General features: G+C 44.3%; 1 protein-coding gene across 1 annotated transcript in view; it reads right to left on the bottom strand.

Annotated features, from left to right (window-relative positions):
* sema6bb (sema domain, transmembrane domain (TM), and cytoplasmic domain, (semaphorin) 6Bb) overlaps positions 1-25154 on the bottom strand; it is a 454736-nt gene that overhangs the window by 41124 nt on the left and 388458 nt on the right. Inside the window, exons 11-12 of the mRNA XM_070860875.1 lie at positions 16195-16326; positions 2329-2478 (exon numbers count right to left, since the gene is read on the bottom strand). Coding sequence (XP_070716976.1) covers positions 2329-2478; positions 16195-16326 — 282 coding nt within the window. The remainder of the gene's footprint in view (positions 1-2328; positions 2479-16194; positions 16327-25154) is intronic.

Genomic DNA, 25154 nt, shown 5'->3' with positions numbered 1-25154 from the left:
GGATTTGAACTCCCATTCTCTGGATTCAGGCCTAGTTCAGGCCTCTAGATTAGTAGTCCAGTAACGTAACCCCTGCACCACCGTACATGTGTATATTCAATTCATTCGTAGACTATGTAGGCCTATTAGGCAGGTTGCAGAAGGAAATGTGCCTCTTCTTCCTGGGTTCAGTATAGTTCAAAGCCACTAAGGCTGCAGTGACTGGAAACTACCGTACTCTGGTGGCAGCACTGTAACACAATTGTAACACAAGTGTGATTGGTGCCAGAGCTTCCATTGGCCTGGACAGCCATCTCTCCATGTCTGTTCCCTGTCCCGCCGTGGGCCAACATAAAAGAGCTGCTATTTTTTCAGGCTTTGGTCGGACACCCGTGACAGCCAACAATGTGGCTTTTGCTTTGTTAGCCTGTCCAGTAACGTGGAATCATGGCTGAAGCTTAGAAAGAACCGTGCATGGGTTCTGTTTTTATCCCTGCCTCAGTGCTTACAGGGCATATTATGGAGTGCAGCAGCTCAGTACATTAAGGGACTGCTTCAACAGAGAAGTTTCCGCAATAAAAACGTGGCATAAGTCAAATAGACTGGATGAGGAGGCTTACTAGGCCACGTTCCCTGCAGTATTCTAAAGATGTGGCTGTGTGATCAATTCTCTTATAGCGCAACAACACTTCCTACTAGTGCTACATTTTCACGTTTATACCAGGAGCACAAAAGCAGCATCTCAACCTTCCCCATCAATCCAAAACATTTGTGTGAAGTACTCGCAGTGAAGTGTCATGCATCACTTCTCCTGCCTGTTGAATTATCCCCAGACAACGCTGTTGCCTCAAACTCAAATGTGGAAGTTTAAACACGGAGCATCACTTGCTGAACCAGGACTGCAGTACTCAGCCATGGCAACTTATTCCTTTGGGATGCAAACACAATTCCTGCTGGGCATGGTCTCAGCAATCACTGGGGTCAATTTGCTGAGATGTCTGCCTCTACTACAGTTGCATCTCACTGCTCCCTGTTACTATGCTGCCTAACGGGCTAAAATGAATGGGAATATATCCTGCGCCATCACAGTGAGAGTGACTTTAAGCTGAAGTATAAGGAGTAAAATTCAACTGAAGTTCAACCATTCATTGAAATCAATGGAAAGAAAAATCAAGCGGGATGTGTAACGGGTGACCAATCAACTGCCCCCCATTTTGCGTCATCGCCAAAGCTGAATTTTACCCCTGCATTCTCCTTTTAAGCTACAGTCATGTTTGCGTTATCCATGTGGGTCTCAGGAGAGTGGCTGTTAATGGAGACCAGCGTCCTGTGTGTGGCACTCTTCCCTGTTTATTTTACCCGATGTAGTTGTCGCTCCCGTCAATCCCTGCTGGAAGCTGGAGAGCTGTGGGGCAGAACTTTGATTCCCATTGCAAAAAAAAATGGATGGAATCCAAACGCACAGTTTTACGTTTCAACCAAAATCCAGTGGCAGCGTACAAGACATGTTAAAATGTGGGTCTCAGTCGCCGTCAGACGTGCAGAGACCCCCGCTGTATGTCAGAGTGCTGTCAACTGCGGAAATACTGTGAATCTGCAGTCGACAAGACTCTAATGTAAATGCTACTTTAGATCCCGTTTGTCTCTTGAAAACCCAGGTGTTGACACCAAGCCTTTTTAAATTCAAAGACTGCTGCTGATGCTTATAATTGTTTGTTTTACATTTGCCGCTTTCTTAGGCAAAGGATAGGGATAATTATACCGCAGCTACCAATGTGAGACGAGGCTCTGCTGGCTGAGATGCACAGTTGGCAACTTATTACTTTATATTAGGAGAGCAAAGACGGAAGCAGATGCTGGGACTCAACATTAAAAAGATTCCACATGAAGTTGTGAAACTTGCCGAGGCATGTTTCAGATGCAGGTTCACACTAGAATGGAGTTATACTGCAGCTGGCGTCAACATGAAGCGGTGTGAGGTGGCCTGTTGGACAAGGTCTCACACTGCTTGGCTTAGTAGAATTCAAAAGTTGGACCGGGACCCGATAACTGGGTCATGCAGGCATTTTGCGCACCTAAAACCAGCATGCATTGATGTAATATTGCAGTATATCCGCCCCCTTAAATTGATGGACTGTTATTACCGCAGGACAAGTCAAGTATTGCATAGGGATGGAATAGGGATGGGGCAGGAAGCAGGATTGATCATGGGCTGAATTCTATTTTCCTTGCTGGTGACTACAATTAATTGAAAATATCTAACTGATTACTAATGTCTCCACATCGGAAGTAACAGAAATCGGGCTCCACTTTAAAAATACATTCGGCGCCTGTGTCTTTGAATTTCACCTGATGGCTGTCTTTATAATCCATGGCCCGTGGCTCAGTGAGGGAACTGTATCATCCATCAGTGGGTGAGTTTTTACAAAGTTCAGCATCTCATCTGGAAATCCATTGGAGGAGTTGTATTTCGTCCCTGGTCCCGCACAGCAGCCAGGTCTGTATGGGTGAGAAACAAGAATTTATGGAATGCGTGTTACACTCAATGGGCAATGCATGGACAAATTAAGATGTGTTTTTACATTGGGCCAAAAATTGCGGGTCGGATTAAAAAAAACAAATCCGAGTGTACCTGGTGGTCCCGCTCCAACGAACACTCCGGGTCCCAGGCCTTGCTGCGCTGCCCAGCGCAGAGCCTTACACATCCCAGGACCACATGGGCTTGGACCACCAATCACAATGTAGTATTCTCATTGATAATAATAGGAGCTCCGAGCTCCCATCACTATCAATGAGAATACCCCTAAAATCAAATAAAACACACACATAAATAAAAAAACACTCTACTTTTAAAAAAATAAATAGAAATTGCATTAAATTAAATATTTTAGAGAAATCTTTAATGTTTTAACAATGTTAAAAATAAAATTGCCTTCATAGACAATGTTTTTAATATAAAAATAATTCATAATTTTTTTTTCTATCTATTAAAACTCTTACGCTGGTAAAAGCAGGCCTTACAAGGCGTAAGAGTTTGAAGGACATTCACTGGACAAGAGTTGGCCAAATAGCACAAATCTCCGCCCGCGAAGGCCCTTCTCCCCAGGAGGCGCGCGATTTTGACAGATCGCAAGTACCGGGTTCAGGCGCACGCGTTTCGCGCACCTAAACCCAGAACTTGTGGGGCCTCTTCCGGTGCGTGCGCACATCGTACGTACCCAGAGAGGCTGAATTTCAGGGCCATAGTGTTGCCATCGTTTTCCTATCAGTCAGAAAAATGACATTCAACCCTTCCTGTGCCAGTTAAGTTTTACTCATCCGGGCGATCGCTTATTCGAGGAGCCACTGATGAATTTGATGACAAGAAATGCATCACGCACGTAGACATGTCACTCTGCATGATGGCGATTACACAGGCCCAAACATCCAGAAAATACTTTCAGGTCCTCCTCTGTTGCTGCCATTGGATCTCAGGACGTTGGGGATCAACAGTGCTCCGGAGATGCAAATCATGGGAAGCACACTGGAGGACATCATTCCCTGGTTTGCATTTCATTTGCTTTCTTCATTCCATATGTGGTTTTAGCAAGCGGATAGGGGTTGGGGATTGAGGGGATTGTGCATCAAGGCTAAGCATGGTGCAGCACATCTTCAAGCAATTCCCAGCCCACGCCCACCTCACACCCATCGGAAACCTGGCAGGTGGCAGGTGGGAAATCCCGGCCTGGGTGTCTAAAATGTAAAACTGTTCCATTCCCTCGCACAAATTTAACAAAAAAACATATTATAATGTCATTCTCTCACTGCCAAATTTTCTTTATTTTAATTGGCAGAACTAATTTCGTCCAATTTATTTCACCTTGTTGTCATGCCAACCATGCTTTGTGCCATCTGCCAGCGGAATCTAAACAAGAAAGGACAATTTCTCACGATTGTACCATGGTATTCTTACCCATAATGCCATTAATCCTGGCCTACATATTGCCTTTGATATGTATATAGGGACAATTTCCACTTCTATCATGGGAAATGCAGCATTATTCCCTTTTATTGTCTGTTCTTTTAAGTACTACGCTCTCTGCTTTCGAGAGCTCTCTCCCCAAAATCACTTCACTTCACCAGCAACATCTTTTTCTTCAAAAGCCTGCCACAAACTCTTGGACCATGCCTTTTGCTTTCTCCATTAGGTATTCTGGCTGATGCTTTGTCTTACTAATTGATCGGTTTGAGAGTTTAGTTTCAGCACTTTAACAGTTTATTAAGAAATACATCTTATACATCACTCAAAGTCAGCATGCAAGTGTCGCGCGTCCATAGTAACTTAGCAAGTCTGCTGGATGGAACCTTCAACGCCTTGAGCTTGACCTCTACTGACTTCAATCCTGATTGCCCCTCTTCACCAGGATGCTCTCATTCTTATACCCTGTAGGGATCCCTCTTTGTCACCTGACTTTGGGCCAAAATTGCCCCTTTCCGAAAGGCCGGTTAGCGCGGGAGGTAGTAACGGGGTGAAAAGGACTTTTTGCCCGGGGGCAGGCTGCGGAAGCGACCTGCCCGGAAATGCCACCGGGATGGCGGTGGTTCCAACGGGCTTTGCGCTGTGTCCCGTAGTTTTCGCCCCAGGCAGCAGCACACTTATCGCCTCGCACCGACCCCTTTGCACCCCGCGGGGAAAATTGCCCCGTGGGAGTGAGGTTGGCGCGGGATGATGCTGCCGACAAGCTTTGCGAGTCGCGAAACTGTGGTGGCTGTGGCGTAAAGGGGAGGGCCTTGTGCCGAGGCAGCCATCTTTTTTTTGCCGGCCCAACAATGACGGCCACTAGCCCGGCCGAAACCGTCCCTGGTGGCCCAGTGGGCGGCTGAAAAGCGGCTGCAGACTTCGCAGCGGCCCTCTCCTTTAAAAGGGGAGGGACGTTGTGATGTGGCACATCCGCGTCACGACGTCATTAGCGCCGCGCTGTGCTTCCGCCCCTCTATCGCTCCGCGAAGACGAATTACACCTCTGATACCGGCCCACAGATTTTTTTGCTTCCAAGACCCCAATTCCGGGACATGCAACTGCTCATCTCGCTGGGCGCTATTTTTTCATTTAATTCGAATTGTGCCCCCCAAACGGGGCGAGGGGCAATTTTGTCCCCTTTTTTCTCCTGGCTATCTGGATTATGACGGGAAGCTAACATAGACAGTCAGAATCTTTCTAATCTGTGATTTACAAGGACACATTCCTCGGTGTTTAGTAACATTCAGTAGCTTTCCTTCAGTAATTTCCTCCTTATCCCTAAATTAAATTTCCTAGTTAATTATATAATTTCTTATAGTTTCACAATTATAGCTACAAACATTCCACATTATAATCTTAGAATCATAGAACATAGAAGTTTATGCACAGAAGGAGGCCATTCGGCCCATCGTGTCTGTGCCGGCTGAAAAAGAGCTACCCAGCCTAATCCCACTTTCCAGCTCTTGGTTTGTAGCCATGTAGGTTATGGTACTTCAAGTGCACATTCAAGTACTTTTTAAATGCGATGAGGGTTTCTGCCTCTACCACCCTTTCAAGCAGTGAGTTCCAGACTCCCACTACTCTCTGGGTAAAAACATTTCTCCTTAACTCCCCTCTAATCCTTCTACTAAATCTATGCCCATGGTTATTGACCTCTTTGCTAAGGGAAATAGGTCCTTCCTATCCTCTTCTCTTCTTAGGCAACTCCCTCGGAGTTGAGGATGACTTGCTTCCACACTAAAAATGAGGTCTCAGGTGACTGAAGAGTCCATTGCGGGACCTACAGTCTCTGTCACAGGTGGGACAGATGGTGGTTGGAGCAACGGAAGGTTGGGGAGCCTGGGTTGCCGTGCGCTCCTTCCACTGTCGGCGCTTGGCTTCAGCTTGCTCTCGGCGGAGAGACTCGAGGTGTTCAGCAGCTTCCCAGATGCTTTTCCTCCACTTTGGGCAGTCTTGGGCCAGAGTTCCCAGGTGTCGATGGGGATGTTGCACTTTTTCAAGACCGCTTCGAGGGTGTCCTTGAAGCGTTTCTATCCACTCTATCTAGGCCCCGCATAATTTTATACACCTCAATTAGGTCTCTCCTCAGCCTCCTCTGTTCCAAAGAAAACAACCCCAGCCTATCCAATCTTTCCTCATAGCTAAAATTCTTCAGTCCTGGCAACAGACTCGCAAATCTCCTCTGTACCCTCTCACAATCACATCATTCCTATAATGTGGTGAGCAGAACTGTACGCAGTACTCTAGCTGTGGCCTAATTAGTGTTTTATACAGTTCTGGCACAACCTTCCTGATCTTATATTCTATGCCTAATCTAATCTAATCTATTACTCATTCTTGCTGGATCTCATATTATAGTTAATGCCAGACACAGCCCTGTTCTTCCTCCCTTATCTCATTCTGTGCTATCTAGCTAGCTGCAAGGAATGCCATATCAGTGTTGCCTAGGGGATCTGTCTACAGTGAATACATGTCTGTGTTTCTAACTTACTAGTTCCATTTTCCCAAAATGCATATAATATCAGCTATTTTACGTCACTGTTCCATTTTATCTTTAATATCTATCTCAGAAACACACATTCCATCTCTTTCTTCAAAAGCCTGCCACAAACTCTTGGACCATGCCTTTGGCTTCCTCCACTAGGTTTTTTGCCTCCTGTCGAGGATTTTTGAAGGTGAGAGAATAGTATTAGATTTGTTAAGTGAGCAATCACAGATCAGTGAGGTCTTAATCTTGATCATTAGATCTTGAGCGCGAACCTTCAGGAGGTGGGACGGGGGACCCATATAACCAGGAACAGGATTGTGAAAATATGGTGCTGAGGGAAACCAAGGTAACGGAGATGTTGGATGGATTAAGGTTGAGGGGAAAAAAACCAAGATTGATAAGAAACTTTGCAAAGATGCCCTGGATAGTGGGAAGGGAGGAGGTAAAAGGGCAGGTGTTGCATCTCCTGCACTTGAGATCCTAGTAATGGTTAAATTCCACGGACTGTTCAATGCCGCAGAAGGTAACAAGATCCTGGAAGAAAAGGCAGGAAGAATACCAGAAGGATCAACTTGGAGAATAAGAACATAAGAAATAGGAGCAGGAGCAGGCCATTTGGCCCCTCGAGCCTGCCCCACCATTTAATAAGATCATGGCTGATCTGATCATTGGCTTAGCTCCACTTCCCTGCCCGCTCCCCATTACCCTTTATTCCCTTATTGCTCAAAAATCTGTCTATCTCCGCCTTAAATATATTCAATGACCCAGACTCTACAGCTCTCTGGGGCAGAGAATCCCACAGATTTACACACCTCAGAGAAGATATTCCTCCACATTTTAGTTTTAAATGGGCGACCTCTTATTCTGAAACTATGCCCCCTAGTTCTAGATTCCCCCATGAGTGGAAACATCCTCTCTGCATCTACCTTGTCGAGCCCCCTCATTATCTTATGTTTCAATAAGATCACCTCTCAGTCTGTAGTCTGCATATCACATATAGATGTGGTTGTAAGGAATTCTTCACTCAGCAAAATAGATAGCCCTGTGTGCCAGAAGGTCTAAGCCTACAGGATGTTGATCTGTCCAGCTGGAGTGACAACAGTACACACGAAGGAAAGGTTAGAAAGGCTACTGAAGGGGTCAGGTCCAGACCCAGAGGTGGCAGCCCATAACACAGGAAGAAACAGTAATGGCACCTCAAATAGCACATACATAGATTGCCTCAAAACTCAAAGATAAAGAACAGCAAGTAGTGTTCTCGGATATAATCCAATATTTGGGAAAGGCGGATGTCATGTATCTTACATTATTATATATAACTGTATCCCAACATGCTATACATGACTGTAATACGATATGACCTGTAACCACCAGCATACCTTACCACCAGGGGTGCACTTGCAAGAGACAGGTATATAAGGACAGGTCTCAGGCAAGTGCAGCATTCCAGAGCTGTGAAATAAAGGTGCAGGTCCAGAGTGACCTTGACTTCACTACATGCCTCGTGTGAATCTGTACTGAGGGGACAGGACTTTACAGCGGAGGTCAATAATAAAATTAAAGATAAAATAAAATGGCTGGAAACCTGGTGTCAAAACAGAAATACTACCTTTATAAATCAGTGGGAACTTTACAAGAATATAAAGGACAGGTGCAGGAGAGATGGGCTGCACCTTAATCAAATAGGAATGAGACTTGAGAGGAACATTCAGGTAGCAATTGCAATTCATTTAAACTAGATGAAGGGGAGATACCTGGATTTTATATGAAATGAATTGTAGGGTAGAAGGCAGTCAAAAGATGGTTATGGACACAGTAACCCTGAGATACATAAATTTAAAGCATCATCATCATCATAATTATAGGCAGTCCCTCGGAATCGAGGAAGACTTGCTTCCACTCTTAAAATGAGTTCTTCGGTGGCTGAACAGTCCAATACGAGAACCACAGTCTCTGTCACAAGTGGGACAGATTGTCGTTGAGGGAAGAGTGGGTGGGACTGATTTGCCGCATGCTCTTTCCGCTGCCTGCGCTTGATTTCTGCATGCTCTCGGCGACTTGACTCAACGCTCCCGGAGGACAGACACACCAACATTAGCATCCTCGACCAGGCCAACATCGCCAGCGTGGAGCACTGCCCTCACTTGATCAGCTCCGCTGGGAAGGTCACATAGTTCGCATGCCAGACACGAGACTCCCAAAGCAAGCGCTCTACTCGGAACTCCTTCACGGAAAATGAACAAAAGGTGGGCAGCGGAAACGTTACAAGGAAACCCTCAAAGCCTCCCTGATAAAGTGCAACATCCCCACTGACACCTGGGAGTCCCTGGCCAAATTTAAAGCATCCCAGCAACAAACACACACTGGGGAGTAATGAAAGAAGGAAAATCTACATTGCAATACTTATATATGAAAGCTTGAAGCATTAGCAATGATATGACAGAACTGGAACTTTGTTCTGTCAGTAGGAAACTACGATGTGGTGGGAATATCGGAAACATGGCTAAACCCAAAGAATGGAAATGAATTTAACATTCAGGAATTCAGTGTTCAGAAAGGACAGAAAAGGAGGTGATGTAGCCATATAGGTTAGGAACAACTAGGAGGCAAATAAAGTTAATCCAGTGGGAGGGATAAGCCACAGATAGGACTACTCTGGTTAGACATCTCAAATTTGAATAAATCCAAGCTAACAAAGGAGGAGGAGGGCAGTTAGCTATATGAAGATATAGGAAAGGTGTGAGAGAGAAGAGAAGTTATCTTAATGGGAGACTTCAATCAACTCACTATAAATTGGAAAAACCCAAGTGGTTTATAGTCAGAATTGGTAACTGTAATGCATGATTGCTTCATGAATCGAGATGTAAGGGAAGCCATGAGATGTAGTGCTCAACTTAAGTTGGTGGGCATAAATGACCCAGATAACACACAAGGGAGCCGAAATTGCCTCTTTCCTTAAGGCTCGTTATCACCGGAAATCAGCAGCCATGCTGCGGAGTGCAATGGCCGCCGACTTTTCATGTAATGGCTGCCATTATCAAAATTCCGCACCTGCGGTATCCCCCCTACTGCTCCGCTGCTGCCGATCCGTCCTAAGTGCGTCATCAGAGCGCGCACCGCTGATGTTCCGCCAAGAAAATTCTTCCCCCCGCCGGGCGGTGCAAAAAGCTGCTTTTTTCAGGCGGTTCAGTGAGACTATGGCCTTCTAAAATGGCAGTGCAGCTCCCATTAAAAGGGAAGATGCATTGCCGCTATAGCCATGTCTCTTTTTGTTGGCCAACTATTATGTCAGGTTGACAACTATGCCCCCGGGTTCAGCCGGGCTCCCAACAGGCAGCCTTCCACCCCCTCTTGGATTCCTGGCCACTGGCCCAGCCGAAATTCTCCCTGGTTGCCCAGTGGACTGAACTTTAAAAATTGCGCATGCTCTCCCCTTTAAGTGAAGGGGAGAGTCATGATGACATGGTGCTGTGATGACGTCATCAGTGCTATGCTGATGACTGACAGCGATGGCCACTCCGCCCACCCCCAACTTCCGCCCCTCTAGTGTGCTCACCGCCGCATATCCACTTCCTTTATGACCGACTTCCGGTCCGCTGGAATAAAAAAGCCAAAGAGCAGAATTTTGCTCAAGAGGCCACCTCATCCACCGCGGCGGTAAAAACACTAGAAACGGGGTGCGTGCGCCCCGTTTCCACTGGTGGGCAACTTCGGCCCCAAGATGTCAAAACACCCCTAGGCGTGGCGAGGAGAAGCAGCCACAGAATGATCACATTTACCATTATCTGGGACCCATTTATACCAAAGACAGGAGTCAGGTTTATAACTTTAAAAGGGATAAATTCAAAGAGATGAGAGAAGAATTGACACATATGAATTAGAGGAGGATGTTTGCCAACATTTCAGAATAAAATAATTGTAATACAGGTACCTTTAAATAATAATTTGGGGCATGTATATATGTACACACCTTAGATCTGCAAGCTCTGAATAAATAAACGTGATTCTAAATAGATTAAGAAATTAACAGCAAAATAAAGAGAAAAGAGTACCTCTACAATTCTTGTAGGGATAAAGAAAATGTGGCTTACTGGGATGAATATGGAACTACGGGCTAAGAGAGATTATAAATGAGATCGGCATCCTTGGTAACCTGAAAGGGCTTAAAACAAATAAATCCCATAGGTAAGGTGGTGTTTAACTCAGAGTGCTGAGAGAGATGAGCGAGGAGATTTGTGAGGTCCTGACACTCATTATGAGGGAATTAGTGGACACTATGGAAGTACCAGCAATTTGGAAACAGGATAGCATGGTGCAGCAGAGCTGGTCTCCAGTCGTCCTGGTTAATCCTTGCCACTGGACCAAGACCTAGCTCTGTCAAGCTCATCTGGTGGCTGGTCACCACACGTTAAAAAAATCCACGCACAGGCATCTTCCACCCTTCAAGATGTAGTTCGGGATCCAGAATATTAGATTCTTCATTGAAACACCTGTGAACTCATCCCTTTTCAGCATGAAAACAAGACATCCTCATTTCAAGGGATTGCCTATGATGATGAAGGAACATGGTATCTGTATTCAAAATAGTGACAATAGAGACATAAGCAACTGCAGACTCTTTAGTCCTACTTCAATTCCATGTAAAATAATGGAATCAATCATTAGGGATTCACCTTGAAAATCATCTGTACAACAACCTAGTAAACAGCAGGCAACGCTGCTTTCGATGGAGAAACTTTAGCCTGACCAACCTCCTTGATTTTTATTTTAAGGAAGTCACAGTCCAAACAGACTGTGGTAAACACTACAAAGTTTTTTAATTAGACTTCCAAAAGACATTTGGAAAAGTTCCACGTGAAACATTAACAATTGAGGTCAAAGCTGTTGGGACTGAGGGGAAAACTGGAGTATGGATAAGAAACTGGCTGATGAGTAGAAAACAACAGGTAGGAGGCAGCCCAGAAACACTAGAATGAGCTAAATAGAATATGTGATGGAGCCAAACAATGACAGATGAAATTTAATGCAGACGAGTATAAAGCACTACACATGGGAAAGATAACTGGGCAACATTTCATGAATGGTGTTCAAATAGCTAAGGATGAAGCTGAAAGAGACCCTGGAGTCTTAGTCGAGTCAACACACAACGTGTCCAACCAATACAGAGCAGCAATTAACAAAGCCAATAGAATGTTAAACTAGAGAACCAAACCAGTAGAATGCAAGCCCGAGGAAGTTGTGATCAGACTGTATTGTGCTCTGGTCAAACCATTCCTTGAGTACTGCACCCAATTCTGGTCACCGGGATGCAAGAGAGACATTTAGCCACTGGAGTTAATGTAAAGAAGGGTCACAAAGCTGATCTCTAGTCTTAGAGGTCTGAGTTATGAGGGGCAACTGGAGAAACTTGGGCTCTTCAGTCTGGAAGGAAGCTATCTGAGAGGCATTCCTATAGAGGTATACATGATAGCTAAAGATATGAAAAAGGTGAGTTTGGAAAAGTACTTTAAAGTAAATTGGAAGAGTGGGACATGGGATTCAGGTTGTAAAAAGTAACTTTAGCATTGATAGCAGGAGGTTCTTTTTCACACAGAGACTGATCAACACTTAAACAGGATTTCTAAACAGAGTAGTAGAAGCAAACATTCTGGAATCATGCAATAAACAATTAGATTCAATGGAAGGGGATATAGGATTGTTTTGGAGGATATACTAAGATGGGCCAAACGGCCTTCTTCATCCATAAGTATCTTGTGATTGAATCTTTTTTCCTCCATCGGGCTCAAGTTTGCCATCTTGTTAAGCACACTGAGACATTATGTTTTACATAGGGAATGCTATAAATGTACAGATTATTTTGTTTTGCGTGTTGCAATTCTGACAGTGCCACAAAGTTCACTCATCCAGACATTGTCAGGTTCCAGGGATCACCAATGAGTAAATTTGTCATCACAGCTTTCTGCCTAAAACTTAGTCAAGGTTGACCTGAATCAGCATCATGTCTTGGCTGAAGAACTGGCCTCGGAAACTAAGCCAATAAGACTCCAGTTGACCTCTCCCTTGTGAAAGCCAAAGCATTAAAAGTTCAATTTCTGGGTATGAATTGTATAAGACTGTTCAAAATGCCACATCTTGGTATCAAATCTATAGAGCTTCTGTTAAGAATCATTCCATTGATATAATTCATAGAATCATAGACTAGTACAGCACAGAAGGATGTTATTCGGCCCATCAAGTTTGCACCGGCTCTTTTGAAGAGCAATCCAGTTAGTCCCACTTCCCCGTTCTGTCCCCATATCCCTGCAATTTTTCCTTGTTCAAGTATTTATCCAATTACTTTTGAAGGCTACTATTGAATCTCAATCCACCAGCCTATCAGACAAAGCAGTCCAAATCATAACCACTCATTGCGTTAAAAAGTTTTTCTTCGTGTCACCTTTGGTTCTTTTGCCAATCACCTTAAGTCTGTGCCGTCTGGTTATCGACCCTTCTGCCATTGGAAACAGTTTCTCTTTATTTACTCGATCTAAACACTTCATGATTTTAAACACCTCCATCAAATCTCCTCTTAGCCTTCTCTGCTCTAAGGAGAACAACCTCAGTTTCTCCAGTCTATCCATGTAACTGTAATCCCTCATCCCTGGAACTATTTGAGTAAATCTCTTCTGTACCCACTCCAAAGCCAATGGGCTGGATTTTCGAGAAGTTTGTGATCGGATTTTCGCCACGATTTGACCCTCCGCGGCGAAAACCCAGTCGCAAAGCCCGGGCGGGATCCTTGGCTACCTGGTTGCGGCGGTGCTTTCAAGGGGAGAGGTGCGCCGACGTGCAACAATGTGGATTGCATTTGCGTCAGACTTTCGGCTCTCTCCCGACCCGTACACTACACCCAGAATAGCTGTTGGTGCAGCCCTGACAGCAGCGGTAAGTATGAAAACCTGCAAAAAATGTAAGTTAAATTTTTATTTTTTACCTTTTTTTCAGCCATTCGATAGATAAGGGCTTTGTAAATGTCTTTGGAATGTTTTTTGGAATTCCATCCCCCCCCCCTCCCCTCCCAAGGCCTCTCTCGCAGCGCTCCCGGCCCCAGACTAAATTTGGCGAATCTTGCATTTTTGCGCCGCGAATCCTCGTGCAACCTTACCCCTGGCACAGACGTAAAACCGAAAGTTCGGTCTAAAAGCGGTGGTGCAATATAAATGTTAATTTTCATCCCTACCGTTTTCGCCGAAAAAACCCAAAAGCCAAAAACCTGGCCCTTCATGTTCTTCCTAAAGTGTGGTGCCCAGAATTGGACACAATACTCCAGCTGGGACCGAACTACTGCTTTATGTAGGTTTAGCATAACCTCCTGCCTTTTGTACTCAATGCCTCTAGTTATAAAGTCCAGGATCCTATATACTTTAACTGCTTTGTTAACCTGTCCTGCCATCTTCAAAGATTTGTGCACAAGCACCCCGAGGTCTCTCTGTTCTTGCACCTCCTTTAAAATTGTACCCATTCAGCATGTATTAGCTCTCCTCATTCTTCCTACCTAAATGTATCACCTCACACTTTTCCGCATTGAATTTCATCTGCCATGTGTCTGCCTAGTCCACCAGCCCGCCCATGTCCTTTTGAAATCTATTACTATCTACCTCTGTGTTTATTACACGTCCAAGTTTCATGTCATCTTCAAAGAACAGTGCTTCTTTCTCTTTATATACAAGTTAACAATCCTTATGATATCTACACTGTGCAAGATGTCAGACATTAAAGGAAACATTTGCATTCATATAACGCCTCTGCAGGCAAATGTGATGCACATTTTTCACACAGCAAATGACAAATGGGATGAATGACCAATGAATCTGTTTTTAGTGGTGTTCATTAAGGAAAGAATGTTGGTTAGGACACAGCGAGAACCTCATGCATTACTTCAAATTGTGCCAAGGAATCTTTAACGTGCATCTGAATGGATCTCAATTTAATGTCATTCAGACGGTAAAACCACCACCAATTGGCACTTCTTCAATATTGTATTGAAGTATCAGCATAGATTATGCCCTTAAGATCTGGAGTGGACTTAAATTTACAACCTTCTGACTTTAGAGGTGGGAATGCAATCAACTGAGCCAAGATGACACTGAATAATCTAATGCTGTGAAGTTTACTTTCTACACTTTTTTTTCTATACGTTAATTAAGATTTTGAAAAAGAAAAATCACCTAGGAGCTCAGGAGACTGGACACTAGGGGGCTGAACTTACCCCTCGAAAGCGACGGCCACGGGTCGGTGCGGACTGGCCGCCGAGCCTCCGCGGAGGGGCCACCATTTTAGAAATTGCCCTTCCTCAGTTTTGGAGTGGTGTAGTGGACCACTCCGCCCGTTTTCCTGCTGCGGTGTGCATGCGCCGACCCCTTACTGACCACTGGCGACCCGTTCCCGAAATTGTCCTGCGGGAAATTGTCCCTTTCGAAAATTGCCCAGCGGGAGCAGCGCCGCCGCTAGGTTGGGCCGACAATTATGCCCGAGGGTTCAGCCGGGCCGCCAACAGGCAGCAAGGCATCCCCTCTTGGGTGCCAGGCCACTGGCCCGGCCGAAACCCTCCCTTGGTGGCCCAGTGTTTGCCATTAAAGTGGCTGCAGAGTTCGCAGCGGAACTTCCCTTTAACTGAAGGGGAGGGACGTTGTGACAACACAGCTTGCAGCATCGGCCAATCCGCCCCGCCCCCTACCTCCGCCCCGCTAGTGATGGCCACTCTGACCCGCCCCCATTTCTGCCCTGCTAGTGATGGCCACTCCTCTCCGCCCCCCTCCTCCGCCCCGCTAGTGACGGCCACTCCTCTCCGCCCCCATTTCCGCCCTGCTAGTGATGGCCACTCCTCTCCGCCCCCCTCCTCCACCCCGCTAGTGACGGCCGCCCCGCTAGTGACGGCTACTCCACCCCGCCCCCACTTCCGCCCCGCTAGTGACGGCCACTCTGACCCGCCCCCACTTCCGCCCCGCTAGTGACAGCTACTCTGACCCGCCCCCCTCCTCCGCCCCGCTAGTGACGGCCACTCCTCTCCGCCCCCCTCCTCCGCCCCGCTAGTGACCGCCACTCCACCCCGCCCCCATCTCCGCCCCGCTAATGATGGCCACTCCACCCTACCCCCACTTCTACCCCAATGATGAGGCTCCGCTCCAAAAAAAGCACGGTGCTGAATTTCTCCAGTTTGGCTGCACCATGCATTGGGGCGGCCGGAACACTTAAAGAGCGGCAGGTGCAACTCGTTTTGGTCGGTGGGCAATTCAGGCCCATACATAGACTGTTACTTCTGGGGCTGGGATTTAAATCCAATTTACACTGATGGAATGAAAGTCTTCTCTGTCTTCTGGCTTTAAGGAATCTTTGTGGAATAAGCTGGGGCTGTCTCAATCGTGCGGATGGGCCCACAGCACAAAAGTGCCCCTCAGTCAGGTTTAAGTTATTAATCTCACTCAGATAAGCTAATAGATGTGTGTTAAATATAAAATACTATACTGGTGCAGTGAGCGGTGCTCTCTGAGGTTCATGCAGAGTCATGTTACTGGGCTGAATAGAGCAAGCTTCCATCTAATTATGCTGAATTTGACTTTGAGGGCTCAATGCTGACAATGTTCGAAATAAGCGTTCCACTTGCAGCACTAACATCTCACCTTCAGAGAGACCCAAGGGACTCATTTTGTGCGTGTTGCGTGTTCTTAGATTTGAAGGGTTCTCTTACCTTGGCTTTGGAACCAATTCCTCAGGAACCGGCGTCCATATAGACTCTGGGGATTTCTGCTCCTTGAAACGTCCGTCAAAAATGCTGGAAATCTGTTCCATGTCGAAGGCACAGATAGCAGATCCAGGAATGCTTCAAACAAACGGAAAAAGAAAGTGTGGAGTCAATATTCTTATTTAAAACCTCTTTCAATCATGTGCTCATTGAGGCTGTATCAGGAGAAATTCTCCCCCCAAAAATCTGGTCCCATTATTGGCCCAATGAAGACCAAGGTTGGATGACTAAAACGGATGAAGTGTTCTGCTCCCTAACAATCATCCTGGATCATTTTTTGAGTACAAATATCACCCAATGAACTTTAAAAAAATCCTGACAAGAAGTCAGGGAAAGCTAGATAAACACATGAGGGAGAAAGGAATAGAAGGTTATGCTGATAGGGTGAGATGAAGATGGGTGGGAAGAGGCTCGTGTTGAGCATAAACACCGGCATGGATCAGTTGGGCCGAACGGTCTGTTTATGTGCTGTACATTCTATGTCATTCTATGTAAGTGAGACCCTATTTCAAAGCCTGTAAAAAAGCTATTTGCCTTGGTATGTTTATATTATTCCCCTACATTCGATTGAACTGTTTCCTCGTGATGTCAAACGTTGAAAGCTTGGCCATCATCTGACATTTCCCATTGAACTGAATTGATTATCTAGCAGAACAGTTCATTTGACACTCAGGGAAGTGATATAATTTGAAGGTTGTATTGAAGAATTTAAACTTCTGAATAGTCAGATGCATCGAGGGACAGATGATGGGGGAAAACATTCAAAAGCATTTGTTTAGCTTGGATATTAAATATTTAATTCAGATCAAATCCAAATTAAGCCTCATTATGTAAATAGTGTTGCTGGAGGCAGGCCATGTATGGTGGTACATTGAAAGAAAGCCCAATTTACAAAGATGGAAAACCCTTGGCACTTCAGCAAAGCAACCTGACTCTCTCTACAGCAGTTACAACAAAATCACTGGTCTACAGATTCAAGCCAACAACAAACTAGGGTAGCTCTGCCAGAATTGCATTCACTTGAGCTTCTCAACAGCCACCAAGAGAGGAATCTTTATCTCATTCTCTTGGGCTGACTCCGAAAAATTAAAGAGGTAAGATGCTTTTATTTGGCTTTGTTCGTAGATGTGGAAATGCTGTGATTGTACCAGTTTTCCTATTAAATGGAAGATGAAGTAAACCTTCTGCTAGTCTGCTGGGGGTCACCATATGCTCTAAGAGTGAGCCTCTACCCACCATATGTCCAGGCTGTGTATGGTAGACGGACAGATGTATTGGGTTCATTAGCATGTTGTCATAATTGTCCTCCTTCCCTTTGTCAAAAGTTCACCGTCATGGATTAAACTGTTACTCATCATGTTTAAACCAATGTGAGATGGCAATAAACAATGCAATTAGCTGAGTTCAAGTCCCAGGAATTAATTCTATAGTCGTACATTACTCTGATCAGTCGCATCTCAAATATTGGCATCGCGTAGCACCTATTCACAGCTAACCTGCTCACTGATGCTCATTTCTGATTCTAGCAGAATCACTTGGCTCCTGACCTCATCACAGTCTTGATCCAGACATGGATGCAAGACCTGAATGCCAGAGGAAAGATGAGAGTAACTGTTCTTGATAGCAAGGCAGCATTTCACTGATTATAGAACTAAGGATCCCGAAGAAGTTAATGAGGTTAATGAGAGTCAACAGAGAAACCCTCCAACGGCAGGAATTATACTCGACACAGGAAGATGGGCATGGAGGTCAATCAGTTCAGCCCCAGAACATCACTGCAGGAGGTTGCATTTTTTCTCAAATATAGGCGATTCTGGCAAGGCCACATTTATTACCCATCCTAAGCTGCCTAAGATTGTTGTTTTAAACAAAGTAGTTCTTGGGCCAGTTCAGAGAGCATTAAAAGTCAACTACGTTGTGTGGGACTGGAGTCGTTTGTAGGGTGGCAGATTCTCTTTCCTGAAGGACATTAGTGAACTAGTTCAGTTTTTACCAATAATCCATTTTTTTCTGGAGCCAGCCCAGAAATTGATTGCTTTATTGAATTCATCTTCAGAACTTGCCATACTGGGATTTGAACTCACTACTTCTGGTTGCTCAACATAGGAACAGGTGCAGGCCATTCAGACTCTCCCCCCTCCCCAAATCTGTTCCGCCATTTAATTAACTAATGACTGATCTGTACCTTAATGTCTTTGATCCATATCCCTTGATACCCTTACCTAATAAATATCTGCCAATTTCAGTCTTGAAAATTTCAACTGACCCAGCATCCACAGCCTTAACCACTACACAACCAGAATGACTACATTACCATTCCATAGGACAGCATCCCAGGCTGAACCATCTTCAGCTGAATAATGCATGACCTTGCCTCTATCGTAAGGTCCTTTCTGATATGTGATTTTTCAAGACTGAAGAGCTGCAGCCCATCCAATCTTTCCTTATAACTCATCTCTCGAACACTAAAAGAAGATCCACCATCACCTTCTCAGGTCAACTAGGATTGAGCAATAAATGTGACCTTGCCAGCATCATCCACAAGGTCATCAGAACAGAGAAGAGCGCCTGGCAGCTGCAACATAAAGGGCCCTAGAGGTGGTGCAGAGGAGAGCAATGAGACAGATGGTAGTGTTCGAGGGCCGCTTCCAATAGGCAATAAATGTGACCTTGCCAGAATCGCCCATGAGGTGGGACTTGATAAGCTTCAGCTCTTCAATCTTGAAAAAACACATATCAGAAAGGATATATTGATGTTTATAAAATACTTAAAAGGATAAAGAAATAAATGCCGATCAATATGTTCAAATATGCCAGGGCCGCAGGATAAGGGAGCACACTTTGAAGGTTGTGAAGGGCAGACTTAGGACAGATGACCGGAAGCATTTATTTACACAGCAAGGAAGGTTGAAGCCAGGCCACTGGACTTATTTAAGATCTAGCTAGATGCTGTAATGGGAAAATGGTAGGGTTGGTATTCTAGAAGATGGGCTGAAAGGCGTTCTTCATCAGAACCATTCTTGCGATCTTGTGAATGTTTCATGTGACAATGGCAAAGGCCAAAATTGCCGAGCTTTGATACTAGAGACGCACAATACTTTTAAGCACACTCCTCTGAAAATGTAACAGTCAATTTGCACTATACTATTCAGTCTGTGTGCATACACACACACACATATTATATATATATTCCTGTTAATTTGAAGTCATGCTTTGCTCGAAAACAAATGAATTGTTGAGTAGTTCAAATGAAGTAATCTTATTATTGGGAAGATTTTTTGCTCTGCTTCAATTTTAATTTACAGATAATTTGATTGAACAATTTTTAATAAAGGTTTTGAGATGTATCTGTCACAATTCAAACATCTTACTTTGTCACATATGCAAATTCCTGTGCCACACTTAAAAAACAAAATGGAAGGGAAGCCAGTCATTTCCACTAGTATCAGAGAAACTCCGTCAGCAAAAGAAAATATCCTCTAATTGACTTCAAGATGTACATATTCCCAACAATAAGACCTTGCAGACTCAAAATGGATGGGTAAGGTTACACATCGATCCACTTTAACAACAGAATGATATGTGGTATGTTAAATGCTATAATGCTCCTGTTCTTATAAAATAGCTCATCCTCCAACCTACCATGGGCAATACCATGGATGATTTGCTAGTACTATGTGACATTTTTTATAATGCAGTTACATCAGTCTCAATAATGTCATCCTGGGCACAGGACACTGCAGAAATCAGAAGAAATAATGCACCCCCACGGTAAACCTGCCTCACAGAACAAAAGGTGGGTTATCCAATGATTGCATTTGTAAGCAAAATACAGCATTCGCCAACTTAATTCTGCAGACTGCGAATTACAAGATCATGGGTTGTTCGGATAACTACACTGCATAATGTGGTAGGTACTGAGCCACACACACCTGGAAGTGGTCAGATTCAACTCTCAGTGAGGGGAAAGGTCAGCACGGTTCCCACTCCTAAATACTATTCAATATTCGCTGTTGGAAGTAGGGCTACCAATCCTCCAGGATTGTCCTGGAGGCTCCAGGAATTAAAGATTAATCTCCTGGACACTGCTACTGTGAGCGACCCAGGGGAAAAAAAATCATTGGGGCATTCAAAGAGATGAGTACAATTGTCATTTTCTTCTCGTTAGTTATAAAAATGTTGGAGATTGGGGAGAAATGTCTGTTTGGCCAGCTGGGCACAGTTTGAAGTGGGAGGTCATGTGATGAAACCTCCAGGAGTACGTCCATTCAGAGTTTGTAACCCTAGTTGGAAGATATGAGAGTGAAGACCTCAGGTGGGGAATCACCATGCTTAGCTGTGATGACCTGCAGGGAGTCAATGGCTTGGCTCACAAAAGAAACCTTGCATTTAATAGCGTCTTTCATGACCACTGGACGTCTCAAAGCTCTTTAAAGCCAATGAAGTACTTTTGGAGTGCAGCAGCCAATTTGCGCACAGCAAGCTCCCACAAACAGCGATGTGATAATGACCAGATAATCTGTTTTTGTTATGTTGATTGGGGAATAAATATTGGCCAGGACAGAGGGGAGAACTCCTTCTGCTCTTTTTTGAAATAGTGCCATGGGATCGGAGAGGGCAGACGGGGCCTCGGTTGAACGTCTCATCTAAAAGACAACACCTCCAACAGTGCAGCACTCCCTCAGCACTACACAGGAGTGTCAGCCTAGATTTATGTGCTTAAGTCCCTGGAGTGGGACTAGAACCCACAACTTTATGACTCAGAAGCAAGTGTGCTGCCCACTGAGCCACAGCTGACACTGAATAATAGCTTCTTGGGCATGATATTGGAGGGTGGTTACGCTTGTGGAATTGAATCACAGCAAAAACTGGCACCTTCAGGGAAAAAGGTGGGTGGGCAGGATAAAATTACAAAATAAGTTCTGAAGATTGTAAATTCACCTCCCGTCACATGCTTTGTGACACTCTCATTAAACCATAACAAATAGTTGTCCTGCTCTCTAGAACTTTAAAAAAAAGTTTGGCTGCGAGACGGACCAGACTTTATATTTTCTTTTTTATTATTATTTTAATGACTTTGTCTCGGCCCTAATCATAATTTAGTGTAGCGGAAAATAGTCGTTACAGCTGAATGCTCATTACTTCTGGATCATTTGGTGTAGCCTAGTTGAAAAATGTAGCAGACAAGGTATAAAAAGAATTGCCTTGACAGTTAAGGGCATGCAGAGACTTAAATGAAACTTGGTGTCAAGGCTGATTAATCTCTCCGTTGGTACACATCTTTCTTGTATTGAAATCTGTTTCCCCACTGTCGCACTAATTGAAATCCGTTAATTTTAATGACTTTGTCTCTCTCCACACCTTGCTGCCAATAAAACAAGTTTGACAGGTATATGTACTTGAACATATTACTATTGTAATACAGAAAGATCAATTGAAACTTGTTCAACAGCTAATAAGGTAGGAATACCGAGAGCTGCAGTGACATTTGAAATGCTGTTATTGTGTTGGTTGTAAGGTGGGGTGCAGGTTGTAAAAAAACATTTAATTGGCTACCACTGTTAATAGAGATGCAGCTCCTGCCATTCCAACCTCGAAATATTTTGACCTGTTTGCCTTGTTTTATACGTTGGATTAAAAAATGCACTGGATTGATATGTATTTCTTTTCCACCACTCTAATTTTTGCCTCTCCTTTCTTTAAAATACCGAACCATACTGGGTTACAGGTCCATGGACATTACTTGCCCTCCACTCTTCATGCAGCAAGGTCCCAGCTTGATTCGCCAGTCTATGCCCAATTAGCTTGGTGGTAGTACAGCTGCTGCCAAAATTGGCCACTGGCTGTGAATAACCTATTGATACTCACTATCGGAGGAAAGAAAACAAGAACGAATTTGCAGGAGGTCCCATGGGCACTACACATCCAATGAATTACTGCAATAATTACTGTTGTATATTATATATATATATATTTTATAGACAAAAGCAGTAGCCAATTTGTGCCCAGCAATTTCTTACAAACAGCAATCAGCTGGTTGAAGGAGGAGTGTAGGTGAGGTCACTGGAGAACTCCATGCTCCTCCGCGAATTGTGCTATGAGATCTTTCATGCCCTCCTGAAACATCTTATCCATAAGACAGCACCTCCGACAATGCAGCGCTCTCAGCATGCACCAGCGTATTAGATTAGGAGCTCATGTCCTGGAGTGGGGCTCATAGACATAACCTCCGACTCACTTCCGAGAGTATTACCCATTGAAAACTGGCTCGGATCCCACAGGAACAATGACTACTTAGTGAGGTAAAGAAAGCTGCTGGTCTCTCTGAGATTGTACACTGGCAGGAGCCAGAGGAGGTGAAACAATCTGAAAAAAAACACCTCAGGCATGTATAAACAAAGTAAAAGAGGTCGAATTCTGAATATCTAATTACGTAATACACTCATTTTATGGCACTATATTACAAGCGTGCTTGAGAATTTTGAGAGGATTTATCAAAAAGATCTAATGATGCACAGTCTCATTGATAGTTATAATGCCTGGTAGCATAGCGTATTAATGGGTACTGCAGCAACTTGGTTCAACGGTTAGGGCAGCAGGTTAGACACTTATCGATAGATCCCATTAGTATTGCCCGATATCATGTTAAAATGTAACTAACACGTTTGATTCATTAAAATACATTTGAGTAGGGAGAATATTACACTTTTCACTCGTCAATTAGGAATGCATCATGCCAGTGTTCAAACGCAATTAAGGAGCTGTACGTTTTATGTGTTTTAATTAAGCAATATGAAACGGCATCATTTATAGCACTTTCTGATTGTGATTTATTGGCTGTGCAGAGGCAATGAAGGAAAATAAAAGGCAAGAGTATTAAACTGGTTTGACTGCAGGGCCCAATGCTTTACTTAAGGTAAATTTTATGAATTCGTGCTTCCACTTTAGAGCACTGTCTGCCAAGAGCACACATCATAAATCTGAGTTTGGACACGATTCAGCCCATCTTTGAAGGCATGGCCTTTCTGGTATATTTGCTTCATGGGTTCTTTGCTTAAAACTGTAAAGAACCAGGTGGTTTATTAGCAAAGGTTTACCAATCAAACTGAACACTACCAGTTCATCCACCAGGTTCACAACTGCATGTCTCATCGTGGAGAACCTGAACTCAATTAACTGGGGTTTTATTGAGTCTTGACTGGTTGAGCTACTCGCAGTGCAACAACTCCACAACTATTTTAAGCATAATTCTAAATCAAGTGCCCCCTTTTGATAAGGGCACTAGAACCCACAAATTTCCAAACAAAACTTTAAAGGAAACTTCAATCAAATTAAAATTTGGTTGCCGGGGGTAATGATGCATTTAAGGAGATATTTCATAACTCTCAACAAAAATATATGCCAATGAGAAGGAAAGACTGTAAGAGAAGGGATAACCATCCGTGGCTAACTAAAGAAATAAAGGATGGTATCAAATTAAAAACAAGGGCCTACAATGTGGTCAAGACTAGTGGGAGGCCAGAGGATTGGGAAACTTTTAAAAGCTAGCAAAGAACGACTAAAAAAATAATAAAGAGAGGGAAGATAGATTATGAAAGCAAATTAGCATGAAATATAAAAACAGATAGTAAGAGTTTCTACAGGTACATAAAAAGGAAAAGAATGGCTAAAGTAAATGTTGGACCCCTAGAGGATGGGACTGGGGAATTAATAATGGGGAACAGGGAAATGGCAGAGACTTTGAACAAATATTTTGTATTGGGCTTCACGGTAGAAGACACTAAACACATCCCAATAGTGGATAATCAAGGGGCTATAGCGAGGGAGGAACTAAATACAATCACAATCACTAAAGAAGTAGTACTTGGTAAAATAATGGGACTAAAGGTGGACAAGTCCCCTGGTTGATTCCAGAGATGAGGGAGTTGACTTATGAAGATAGGATGAGTGGGTTGGGCATATACTCATTGGAGTTCAGAAGAATGAGAGGTGATCTTACTGAAACATATAAGATAATGAGGGGGCTCGACAAGGTGGATGCAGGGAGGATATTTCCACTCATAGGGGAAACTAAAACTAGGGGACATAGTCTCAGAATAAAGGGCCGCCCATTTAAAACTGAGATGAGGAGGAATTTCTTCTCTCAAAGGATTGTAAATCTATGGGATTCTCTGCCTCAGAGAGCTGTGGAGGCTGGGTCATTGAATATATTTAAGGCGGAGATAGACAGATTTTTGAGCGATAGAGGAATAAAGGGATATGGGGAGCAGGCAGGGAAGTGGAGCTGAGAATATAATCCGATCAGCCATGATCTTATTAAATGGCGGAGCAGGCTCGAGGGATCAAATGACCTACTCCTGCTCCTATTACTTATTTCTTACATTCTTATGATGCACTCCAGTCCCTCTGGTGCTCACCTCTCACGGAAGGCCACGAGCATTCCAGTGGTGACCGCGTGCCCCATCTCCAGGGACACCCGGCGCGAGCATAATCGCGGAAGAGACGCAGGCAGTCCGACTGAATGACTCTCTCGACCGCCCGCTGCCTGGACCGGTTAATGACCACCTTGGCCAGGCCCAGGAGCAGTCCTATGAGAAGGCCCTCTGACCTGCCCACTCCCCTTTGCACAGGGTGCCCAAAGATCAGGAGCTGAAATGTAGCCAGAAATTGAGGAGCAGCTTCTTCAAATAATGGAAGAGGGGCTGCACAAACCTGTAAATAGTCACAGGTGCATACACTACAGCCTTCTTGCTGAGACATGTTATCATAGGCACTGGATGCTCTTTGTTACTTACCCAAAGACCAGGGGACTCCGGGACCGGCGTTGGGTGGGCCACATTGTCTGCATGCCCGACACGAGACTCTCTAAGCAAGCGCTCTACTCAAACTCCTACACGGAAAGCGAA

The sequence above is a fragment of the Pristiophorus japonicus genome, chromosome 18 (assembly GCF_044704955.1).
Source record: "Pristiophorus japonicus isolate sPriJap1 chromosome 18, sPriJap1.hap1, whole genome shotgun sequence".
NCBI classification, from domain to species: domain Eukaryota; kingdom Metazoa; phylum Chordata; class Chondrichthyes; family Pristiophoridae; genus Pristiophorus; species Pristiophorus japonicus.
Note: the sequence above shows the minus strand (reverse complement) of the source record. Positions and strands in the feature narration are given on the sequence as shown.